The sequence below is a fragment of the Ammodytes marinus genome, assembly GCF_949987685.1.
Source record: "Ammodytes marinus genome assembly, chromosome: 13".
Taxonomy (NCBI): domain Eukaryota; kingdom Metazoa; phylum Chordata; class Actinopteri; order Uranoscopiformes; family Ammodytidae; genus Ammodytes; species Ammodytes marinus.
Genome location: NC_137217.1, coordinates 8,521,992 through 8,534,130, shown reverse-complemented (window position 1 = coordinate 8,534,130; position 12,139 = coordinate 8,521,992). Strand labels below are relative to the sequence as shown.

At 41.9% G+C, this 12,139-nt stretch overlaps 1 protein-coding gene across 5 annotated transcripts in view; it reads left to right on the top strand.

Annotated features, from left to right (window-relative positions):
- The window catches only part of plecb (plectin b), a 67,480-nt gene that overhangs the window by 25,006 nt on the left and 30,335 nt on the right, over window positions 1–12,139 (top strand). For 3 of the 5 annotated variants that reach the window (XM_080040247.1, XM_080040251.1, XM_080040249.1), the window contains 7 exons: window positions 2,025–2,086; window positions 5,641–5,730; window positions 7,246–7,323; window positions 7,438–7,542; window positions 8,712–8,878; window positions 11,775–11,890; window positions 12,002–12,096. In XM_080040247.1, coding sequence (XP_079896373.1) covers window positions 2,025–2,086; window positions 5,641–5,730; window positions 7,246–7,323; window positions 7,438–7,542; window positions 8,712–8,878; window positions 11,775–11,890; window positions 12,002–12,096 — 713 coding nt within the window. The remainder of the gene's footprint in view (window positions 1–2,024; window positions 2,087–5,640; window positions 5,731–7,245; window positions 7,324–7,437; window positions 7,543–8,711; window positions 8,879–11,774; window positions 11,891–12,001; window positions 12,097–12,139) is intronic. The other 2 variants (XM_080040248.1, XM_080040250.1) reach the window with 1 other exon arrangement.

Here is a 12,139-nt window from a genome sequence, read left to right as displayed (position 1 = left end):
TTGCCATGTTCTAAAGTGAAAGACGTTGTGTTCATTAAGCTCATCAATGAGATTCCAAAGGAAGACAGTGGTACATCAGTATGTTCAGTGCAATACTGCAGCAATCTAACATTATATTTACTCTATTTCAAATGACAAGACATAGTTATTTTGATTGGACTGCACTGTCCAGTGTGTCCCCCACTGTGACTAAAAGGAGGAAACTCCCCCTTTCCTAATGCATCAGCAGCTTCCACACTGTGTATTGGTCAGCAAAGCCCATTCACAATTTATGTTGTGTGTGTGGCATGCATGTCTTTTGGCATGGTGAGTTACTGTAGCTACAGACTGTTCGCCGTTAGTACTGTAGCCAGGATGAATCATGTTTCACAATTTCCTCATTTTACTTTGTTCCTCTTTTCCCCCCAAGTCTTCAAATTAAATCTTAGAAAAAAACATGAATTGATTTTTGAGTAAAAGCACTGCTTTTCTATGTAGTGAGTTGACTTCAACAACACACATTGAATATTCCATTGCGATTGTGTGATTGCTTTTCTCTTGTTTCACACACAGTGGAGGAGTACCTTCCATTACTGCTGTTAGACTTTTGTTTTGTTTTGGTCTATTAACTCCACACCTCACTGAATCCTGTTTGTGTCTGGTGACATTTGATACTGCAGGTTCCCTTGGCCCCTATGGACTCACATGCACCTTTCACAGAGCAATGTGTCCACAAAAAGTTGCTGTGGTTAAACAGGATTAGGTAATGTGGTGTGAAAAGAATGCAGAGAGCCTACAGGTTGTGGTGCCTCTCTTGTGGGAAATCCTTTATTTGGGTCACCAATCATCATCTGGGTCTTACAATCACATTGACATTCTTTCCCTCTTGGCAGGAAGTACCTCAGAGGTCACTTAGTAAAACTTAGTCCCCCATTGGGTTGAATGATAAATGAGGAGGTTAAAGGCCTATGGTGTCTGTATGAGGTTTCCATGGATACACAGTTTCCCAACACATTTGCCATAGTCACTGCTGTGCTGACACCCTTCTGAGAAAAAACAACTGTAGCCTCTGGGCGCCTATTTTTTTCCAAGCGCTGAATCACAGCCCTTTGCTTTTCATTGTAGGGTGTGTCAATAGACGGTTAGATCACTTCCTTACCTTAACGCTGATAAGACGGAGGACTTTGACTTGGTTTCCCTAGTTATCCACAGTTTGGCATCATGTGAATGGACTTGTTTGTTGTCTTGGTCAATGAATGAGGGTTCATGAGTAAAATGACACAACATGACACACAGTTGAGAAGCTTCTAAACCTGCCCGATTGCTGCCTTCTTCAGTTATATTGTGTTATTATTATAAAGTCATATTGACACTTGTCATCGTGTGAAATTCAAGCTGTCCTTTGACACACAACCTTTAGGTCACTTGGGTCCACATCATTGAAGCGAACCGAGGCCAATCCATCCACTGTGCCCGTTATATGTTTCAGTGACACACCTTGTGTTTTTCGCTTGATCTCCAACAGGAACATAACACTTGGTGGGAGTGTGCAGGTTTGTTGCCTTAGTGGGTGTGTTCATTGCCAAGATCGTGTTGCTTCTTGTTTGAAAATTGCGCTCTTTAATAGTTGTGTGCCATGTCTTGTGGTAATTGTGCAGACCATTTTGGCTTCCGCGATGGAATCCTTTTGAATGTTTCATGAGACATGACCTCGCAAATACAATGTCTTGTAGACAATGGGGATGCATCTGCCGACAATGAATGTGCGCTGATGCGGTCTGACTCAGATGCAGGCGTGCTCAGTCAAGACGCCTGTTTCCACCAAGTGATGAATATGTTTGTCCTACAATAATCAAACAAGTCTGGTATTGTTTGGGGTGGTTTCCTCTTTTATTTCTTGCTTTTATGTAAAAAAAAAAACTTCCAGTTGCTAATACATCACTCACGTTCTGTTATTTTTCGACTGTGATCTTAAGCACTGGTTTTTCAATGATTACATACCTGTCCATTGTTTAACTGTGGTTCCTCTATCTTTTTTGTTGCAGATGAACGGGATCGTGTACAGAAAAAGACCTTCACAAAATGGGTGAACAAGCACTTGATAAAGGTAAATGACATGTCCTTGACATTCACTATTTGGTATTGTACTCCAATTTCACACTAATGCTCAGGATCTTGCCCTCACATGCCACATATTAATCCATATTCAATTTCACAAACAAAGTACACTTTTGTTTCACTTTCTCTGAACCTCATGGACATGTGGTTGACGGTTTACAACAACAGTGGATTGCAAAGGGTAAAATTCCCATTTTTTTCCGGCTTTGTTTAAATTTGCATTGGCAAGAACATTCATTTATTGTTAGCGTTTTGCACTCTGCATAATGATGGGTTTTCTAGTCAATAATCATGGAGGACAATGTCTATATAAGGAACATAATGTTTGGGCTTCAGGATATGAGATAATGACAGTGTAAACAGAACAGCATGGATTTTATGAAGGCAAGCTGCTGCAGCTACAACTGCTTTTACGACACCAGAGTCCAATGTGTCATCAGATTTTCCAGAATGCAATGTTATGTTGTGAAATTATTTGATGGGCCATCATTGTCTTAAATGTATCCATCCCTCACCTGTGCCTTGTTAGAGACTCTGGAAATGAATGTCCCCCTCTTTCCCACACACACTCACATAGACACTAGTCATTTAAAGCCCCACGCCCGGCTTCTAACACGCTTACCAGAAGTCCAGTCTGTCATCAGCTGAGAGACTGTGTAATCCATCCATCTGCACTTGTCCACTCTCACCTACCTCATGCTCTCTGTTCTCAAACTAGCGGCCTGAAAGCCCCACAATGCATCACACATTAAGGGAGGTGAACAGGTCAGAATTGGTTTGGGGTGGGGTGGGGTGGGGGGCGTAAAGGCAAACTCCTCACTCTGGAGTTCCTCATTAGGAATGACAAATGTGCCTCCTGTAACACAATTCCCCTCCCACAAAAAAGTAAAAATATTCTACCAGGAAACTCCCATTGGAAGCAGTGCATTCACAGCCTGATGATTTGTATATTCACTCCTCAGACACAAGGCCATTCATTTTTTTTTCTGATGGAACAAGAGGGGGAAAATAAGCACAAAGACAGTGTTTTACTTTCCATGAATATGCAGCTCCAACGTATTCTGCTACCACAGTATGAATACATACCCCTTGTTTCTCATAAGTGTTCACTGTGAATTTTGAAAGGGTGAGTCACTGACATCTGGACTCACTTAGTTCCCTTCTGAAAAAGCAAATTCTGGTCTCGGCCCAGAGCCCACGGTGGTTCAGGCCGACGGTAGCACATGTGCTGCACAAACTCCTGGGTCTGGGGGTGGGGTAACCTGCGTTCATGCTGAGCCTACACTGAAAGGCATGCCTTGAAGCGTGGGATGTTGCATACGTTATCACAATAGTTGGCGTTACACTGTACGAGAATAACAAATAGGAGTACTTTTGTTCTCTGAAAATCTTTCATTTATTGTCCGAAAATCATCTAAAGCGAAGCAGACACTTATTTTTATAATTAATTGTCTTAAGTGCACAGAGGGCTTTGCAGCAGTCACTAAAACTTAAAAAAAATATTTAGGAGGAAGTGGACAGTCCTTTAAATGCAACTTAACAATATCCTTATGACAAAAAAGTATGAAGATCAAGTAAGAAAAAATTGCTAACTCCACCCACAGTCAACAATTGCAAATCTCACTGACAGGGGAGGTGAAAGTGTAAACTCTGTGGCTGAACGTGCAAGACTTCTCCCCTAAGGTTGTACTAATGTCAACCTGGTTTAATGGCTTAACGGTTGGCTTGAGAAGGGCATGACTCTAGGTTGGGTGCAGCCATGGAATGCTTTAAAGGGCCATTGAGTGATTTGCTTTGCTCAGTAAATCTTGTGTTTTACTATGTAAGACAGAGTGGAATGTACAACCAGCTGCAAAAAAAATAAATCTTGTCTAGCTGACTCTTACAAAACTATATTTGATCAGATTCAAAAGTACAGTTGTTGCCGTTGAGAGGACTTGCGCAAGATGCCGCAGACATTGTGTAAAACCAGAGGCATGTTAAGTGTTTTGTTTCCAGCCGGCATGTCACAATCATACGGAGGGACCAGGAAGGAGGAGAAGAGGGGCTGAAAACCATTAGTGCTAATGATTTTCACCTTGAAAAAAGTTTACAGAGCAACTCTCTTTTTGACTCGAAGAGGGCAATTTGTAGCGTTAACACCCACCTTTCATCATGCGACAGTGTGGCCCAGCTGAGCCCCCTGGCACCACGGCCTCTCCAGTACAATGTAATTGAGTGGCGCTGACAGACAGCTCTTGAGTACACACTCAGGAGATCGGCTGCTATAGATAAGCACAATAGGCGATGGTTTGAACAAAGGAAAAGGATCTTATGTGAAGAATGTGTTGCGTGTGTAGACAGTGAACTCTAGTGGTGGTAGCATGGTTTGGTTGCTCAGATCCGCACAGGCAGGAAAGAGAATATCTAAGGTCGGATACCTGTGTTGGAATTCTTGCCAATGTAAATGAGCGACTGTTGTAACTTGCAAGGGAAATTTTTCTCTCATTCCATCTTAGGGCTGAGGCCTCCTTAATCACATAACCAAAGACATACTTTGATACCCACGGAAAAGCACCTATACTGAACTTTGTCATTTAAACACGACAAATAATTTACCAGTTTAATTCATTATTCTGCGTTTCTTCTTTTTCTTCAAATCATCCAAATCTCATTGCAATCTGTTCTCTTCTTTTCATGTCAATTTATTCATGCTTGTTGTGTCCTCTTCTCTGTCCTTTGTTTCCATGCTTTCCGTCTCTCCATTACTCAACCGTTTTTTGCTCATTCCTCCATCTTTGATCCTTCTTCATCCAGCATCAGAGGGTAGAGGTAGGTACAGAGCTAAACTATATGTATATCTTGCTGTGAAGACTAGGCATGGAGTCCCTTCGACCCCCGCTGGTTTTTCCACACTTCTTCTCCTCACTTCATTTTCCCTGTATCCTTTCTGTTTTCTTGCACAATCTCAGCATCTTCCCGCACGACACCGCAGCTACACCGTATAAGCCGTGAATGCATGTTATCACTGTTAATTGAAATCCAAATGTTTCATGAAATAGGTTCTGTGCTATGTTTTGTGTCACTAGTTGATTTCATGGTCACGAACACCCCTCACCACCTTTTCACCCAGTGATCTGTTTTTCGTTCCCGTCAATCACTTGCCAATGCCAGCTGCCATTTGACATTTGGAGTATAGGAGTCAGGCTTGGCTGCTCACGGCAATACATTCCTGACCTGTGTAGAATTGTACCAGAGCACGCTCATCAGGCACTTTGGAAAACTTATATAACACAGCTGGGTTACAGCTTTAGTTTATTGTATAGACGTTTTAGTATAAATTTGGTTCATTTGCACCATCATATGTCACACCTCACTATGTTAAAGGTGTCTCTATGGTGTTGTTGTGTTGCAATTGAGCTGACTTTGTGTTCCGTTTCACCAGAACAGATAATTAGTCACTGGCACATTTGCATGTCTACTCAAGATGGGTTGTTTTTGTAATTCATGGAACTTGCATCTTGATGTCCCCCTGTAACACATGCTTCTCCTTTGTTCCGACAGTCACAGCGCCACGTGACCGACCTGTATGAAGACCTTCGAGATGGACATAACCTGATCTCTCTGTTGGAGGTCCTCTCCGGGGAAAAGCTGGTGAGTTATTGCCTTGAAGTGTGATTCTTGACCGTGTCTGGGAGCGGCAACTATGCCCAAGCCTCTGCATCCTTTCCCTTAACCATCCTCCAAACAAAGCCTTAATACATACTAATCATTCAAGGATTATTTGTAATTAACCCGTAATGTCATCCCTGGGGAAGCATATTTTTAACCAATCGCATTCAAGTTCTCCGTCAAAGGATTAACCAAAGCTGAACTTTGCCAAACAAACACTCACCGACTGACTCGGGCAGCTCTTGTGTCTGTGATCCCTATCTCTTTATTTCGGCTATCTAACTAGCCCCTCTTTTTTTTTGTTTTCCTAAATTGTACTCTATTGGAAAGTGATCCCTCATACACCTTTTTAGTTTTTATATGTCTATAGCTAAATGTTAAAGCTAGTGCACCAGACTCCTTTTCAAGCCAGCCTCAAGGAGAATACTGTAATGTACATATAGACCCTGGGGTTGAGAAGCTTGTCTGCTGCTGCAGTTCATTGCTCCTGCTCTGCTCATCCTCGTCTTCTGAATGCCTTCATAGCCGTAACACATTAACTCCACTTTGGCCTGTGTGTGAACTATTCTCCTATCCGATCTACGGTTCTCCACCTCCTCTTCCTTCTCTTCCTTTAACCTTCCTCTGTGTGTGCTGATCTTTGCCGTCTGGCTTTACACCCTTTTCTCTTTGCACTGCTCTTGTTGCTGGGGCTAGCCGAGGGAGAGGCACATGGTCTGCAGCGCTCGGTTGGTGAGTGGGTGGAAAATCTTATAGTAAAAATCCTATTCCTTCTTTTTTATTATTATTATTCATCCGGTCCTTTTCCGAACTGTTTAGTTATGCATGGTATTTTTTGCATGTATCTTGCCTTGTTTTACTTTGACATCATTGAAAGGCTTGCTTATAGCATGAAGCTGAGGGGAAAACAAACATATTCAGCTCTCAGTGGGTGCTGTTGCAAATGTCACCAGCAATATTCTGTGTTGCATTGCAGTGTGAGCTTTTGGAAAATCTGTAGTTGTTTAGGAATATATATTTATTTGTTCAGGATAACCTCCTGGGCATAATATTGTTTTACTAAGGATTATGCAACATGAGCTGTCAGAGGACTTGAGTACTCTAATGCTTGGTTACTGGCTAGCCAGTGCACATCTCCTGCTGCAAGTGTTTCTTAAAATGTTATTCCAAGTACGTTCCTTTTTTATTTCCCTATTCAAAGGTCTGAGCCAAGTAAAGCATTAACATTTTGGATAAAGCTCTGGGCTGACTATAAATCAATACTAAGTTCCAGAATGAATCCGTTGTTGAATAATATCTCAGATCCGCCAAATTCTCCAATATTAGCCTTTCTGTTTAATATTGTTTTTGTCATCTGATTTCTAGTTTAACTTCCCATTGATTTCTCCATTTTAAATGAATGCTTTCTGTTCTCCTTTACCATTAGTACGCCGAAAGGATTGTCTCTTGCCTATAATGTAGCTAAATTCCTCATCATATTTTTCCTCTCCTCCTCAGCCCAGGGAGAAAGGCCGCATGCGTTTCCACAAACTGCAGAATGTACAGATAGCACTGGACTTCCTCAAACACCGGCAGGTATGAAATTACACTTTGACACTTTGAAAACCTTTCTATTGTACTATCTCTTTCTTCTGCCTTTAGTTTTATATAAGTAACACACATTACTGTCGCTATGTTTTGTTTTCTCAGGTCAAGCTGGTTAACATCAGGAACGATGACATCTCAGACGGGAACCCCAAGCTGACCCTGGGGTTAATATGGACCATCATCCTGCACTTCCAGGTCTCCTCCTCTGTCAGTGTTGTGTTTTATTGTATTATCGCTCTGGGAAACATCTGTCCCTGGGATCTGCACCTATCCAGCTGCTGTTTCCTGTTTCCCCATGGGAACCAATCAAATGGGATTCTACTCTTCCTCCCAAAATCAAAAAATAAATACATCAAAACAGATACTTCTTACCATAGTACTAGAAACACCAAGTATTAAGTTTGCAGTAGCTAATTTATGAGACAGTTTAAAGGAAGAAAAAACACCATCAGGGTGTGTTAGTATGAGTCACTTGCTTGAAGAGTAGGGTGTGTCAGCTCAGGCCAAGTGTACAACTTGATGTCATGCTACACTCCCATGCACCCAGGCCTTTTGCCGCTTTTCTTGTGTGTGCCAAGAGCTGTCAGGCAGAAATCCCTGGGTATTAGCCCAGTAGGCGCGGCCACACCTTTTAATATCAAATGATTGAGGTTTGGGTTGCAAGAAGCCGAAGCTCAGAATGGGAATTGATAGGAGACATTCATTGGTGGTGACGAGGAGGGGTTATTTGGTGAGGTGATTTGGTGAAGGTGCCATTGTGCAGGCAGCGTTCACAGGGTCTTTGTGCTTGTATTGAATAGAGTGGAGAGTAGCTGGGTGGTGGTTACTGGTGAGTCATGGAGATTAAAATCAGGGAGAGCAAAATTCCTCTCGCAAGATGTAATGTGGTGTTGAACCCCACTCCAATGTGATAATCCTGAATTAATAATATTTTCATAAAATAGCTACTCTAGCGCCGACATAATCAAAACATCCAGATGTTGAATCTATGTTTTTTTTATTGGAGCGGAAGGGATGAATTTTTCCTCATTTGAATAAAAGTTAAAATTCGAATGGAACACACATTATAAGAAACAAATTAAAAGTTAAGAAGCAATATCTCCTGATATCCAAATAAATAAAGTGCTAATGGGTTGCTCAATGAATCAAGATATGAAATCAAGTAACCATGAAGGTGTTAATCAATCTGGGACACGGTGAAATCAACATTCCCTAAAAAAAATAATTATGGGTGTCCGGTGCTTTAAGATTGCATCTTTTGGTTTCCACTAAGGACTCACTCATTTCCTCCACATCTCCTGTGAATGCCTCTTAACAAATACTGCACTTTTTTCTGCCTTACTCACATTTTATTTTGTATATACATACCGTCTCAGATCTCAGATATTCAGATCGGAGGCCAGTCGGAGGACATGTCGGCCAAGGAGAAGCTGCTGCTCTGGTCCCAGAGGATGACGGACGGCTACCAGAACCTCCGCTGTGATAACTTCTCCACCAGCTGGAGGGACGGCAAACTCTTCAACGCTGTCATACACAAACACTAGTGAGTGGTGGATTCATTGTTGATTGATTGTTGAAAAAATTATAACAGGACATCAAACAGTTCTAAGAGTGCCCCCACACTATGTCATACTGCATAGTGCATACAGACACACATTGTGCTGTAATACATACTCAATATCTACCATCCAATGTCCAATATCAACAGTTTTAGTTTTGAATTCTGCAATAAGTCCAGTGATGCTGGGTCTTGTCATGATGACACATCCCCATCCATCAATATGATTAAATATGGACTGCACTGGAGCGACAGTGGGACCTTTGCTCTCTTCTCTCCGTGACGTCTAATTGCACTACGTAATGCCTCTTTAAAGCTGCTCTGTAATTAGATCATGGTCTCAGTATTTATTTATTTATTTATTATTCTTTCGGACAATTCCACACAATACACAATTTTCTCTTGCAAATATTCATACATCATACTTTGTGTTGTCCGAAGGGAGACGGAAGAAGCCAAAGGCTTATCAGGTCCCGCCCCCATATGACAAGATGACAAGATGTATCTATTCCTGAAATAATTAGAGACACGATTCGATCGCCATTTTGTATATTTATGGTATTATGATTTGATTTATTTGAAAGCAAAGGCAATTAGCAGTGTAATATGAAATTGATAGAGTGCTCCATATAGTGGCATTTGCAGTGCTCGGATTGATACACTCTTGAACTTGGTTCAGGTTTAAAATAAGATAGTTCTGCTTTACTTTACCAATAATAACTGTTCTATTGACCTAATTCCAAGTTACTGCACCTGCCATTACTGGTTAGATGCTGATGTATTAAGATATATATCAAAGCTTCTCCATGAACATTTCAGGCCTTTAGGCTAGTAATACCACTGGCAGGTGTTGGCCATGAAAAGTGTACCATCTTTAAGATGACGATCCCTCTATTTAGATATGAGTAGCTTATACAACCTAGTCATAAAAAGTAAAGATCTGAAGTAATTGCTGTTTCTACCCTAAATATGCTAATTCTCCTAAAGCTGTTGTGAGTCTTTATGGTGGAATTAGTGCTTAAGGGTTGCTTTGTGTGGTAGCTTCCTGGGAAATGAATGCCCATTTGTTTCTCAGGAAGATTTGTCAAAACAATTTTGTCACTGGTCGGTTTCCTTTTAGATATTTTCACAAAGGGATGAATTTCATGCGTCCAGAGAGGTAACAGCGGAGAGAGTTCTTTGCAGAACAAGACAGCATTACATATTCAAAGAAAGATATACCTGCAGGGACAAGTTTCCTTAAACTTGAGCGTCTACCTTCATTTTTCTCTTTTTTTAATACCTGATTTAGTGTTGCCGTTTATAAAGGTCAGGGGTGTGGTGTATGGGCGTTACTACAGCACTATGTGAGGCTGCCACATGAAAAGTGTGGTGTTACTTCTTGCCTAGGCATAATTCAGGGCATCCCATTGCGGATTGCGTTCATCCAGAGCACAGCATGTCCAGAGTGTACACATTTAATTTAAAGAGCAACAGATGGATTTAAGTTTTGTGTGGAAAAGCTTGACAGTGTAGCAGTGACTTGGCTGTGCCACCAGGAGGCTTTGTTTTCATTTGAGCAACCGTGGAGAGGGATTCAGAAGGATCTGCAAATACTGATGGACACCTGAGAGTTTGCATAGGATGGATTTACACGCAACCCTCCAGCCGTGATAAAGAGATTTGTTTGCATGAGTGAATGAAGCCGTGGAGGAGGCGCTTCTGTCAGGTTTTGAGATGCTCAGTGTAAAAAAGAAGCCGAGGAAACGATTTCTGAGCTTCACAAGTCGTCGGTCAGGATCTGTCAGCAATGAGAAGGACCGGGTGGTCATGGTGTGTGAGGATATCCCCTCAGAGGGATCCTCCGTGGACTCAGGGCGGGGTTCCTATAGCTCAGGGGCCCGCTCCAGCACCGAGGAGCTTGGCCACGGATGGAAGTCCCGCAGCTTTCACGGGAGAGAGGGACGGAGCATGAGAAGCTCCTCTTCCCCGCCTACGAAGCAGTACTCTGTTCGTGAAGTCCGCCACATGCAGTCGTCTCCTGTTTACGTACACAATGTGGGCCGTTCCACTCCACGCATGAGAGAGTATGAATCTGTTCCGTTTTTTTGCCTTTGTGCACAAACTAAAACTATGTGTGCTTGCTAAATATCAGACTCAGTACTGCAGAGTTGCCCATTGCACAGTTTAATTTCTGGATTGGGTAATGCGTTAAAACTGCTCGTTAGTTTATGATCTTATGATTAAATATGTTGTACTAGTACATTGTGTATGCATAGATATACATAGATACACAAAGATAGATGGTGATTTGTTGTCGTTTCTAGTCTTCAGTTTGTGGGCAGGTGTCAATTTAAAATGAGTCAGCATTACTTATGTTCACTGCTTTATAGATTACATTCCACCTATAGATGCTCTGACATCTGCCAGCGAGATTCAAACACCCAGGGGACAAGAAAGGCAGGTGCTAGTACAGAGAGTCAAGAGGTGGAGTTTCAGCATATAGCCATTGGCAAAGGTCTGAAGAAGCACAGCCACTGGTGCTGTCATGTTTTATGTACCATTAATGTGAGCAGATGTGCACATGCAGGCTGCATTATTAATTAATGTATATCAAGTGATGTCAATGACATTCAGCCCTCCAGTCCATCTCATTCCTCAAGTTATGATTTTGATTTGAGGATAAAAACACACGTCACTACACTTGTAGCTTTACAATTGCCCTGTCAAAGAGCCAAGTTCCCACTCATACGTCGCTATCATATTTATAATGTCAGGGTTGAAATGGGGACATTTTATGGAAAAGTCAAAAGTTATGTCCTTACATTGAAGATGAACACCTCTAACCTGGACACTTTTGGCTTAATTAACTAACACAATTTAAATGTTTGTATTCCCCCAGTCCCAGGCTTATCGACATGGGAAAAGTGTACAGACAGACCAACCAGGAGAACCTGGAACAAGCCTTCGGTGTGGCAGAGAGAGATCTGGGAGTGACACGCCTACTGGACGCTGAGGGTAAGACAGGCGCAAAATCCACTACATTTGAAACACCGTCCTTTTCATTAAGACTGATAATAGTCAAGTTTTTCAATGGCATCTGATACATTTATTTCCTTATGCTTTCAGATGTGGATGTCCCGCACCCTGATGAGAAATCCATCATCACTTACGTGTCCTCCCTGTACGACGCCATGCCTCGGGTTGAAACTGTCATGACTAACGTGAGCAGAATATCTTTCTTTTTTTGTCACTTAAATTCCTATT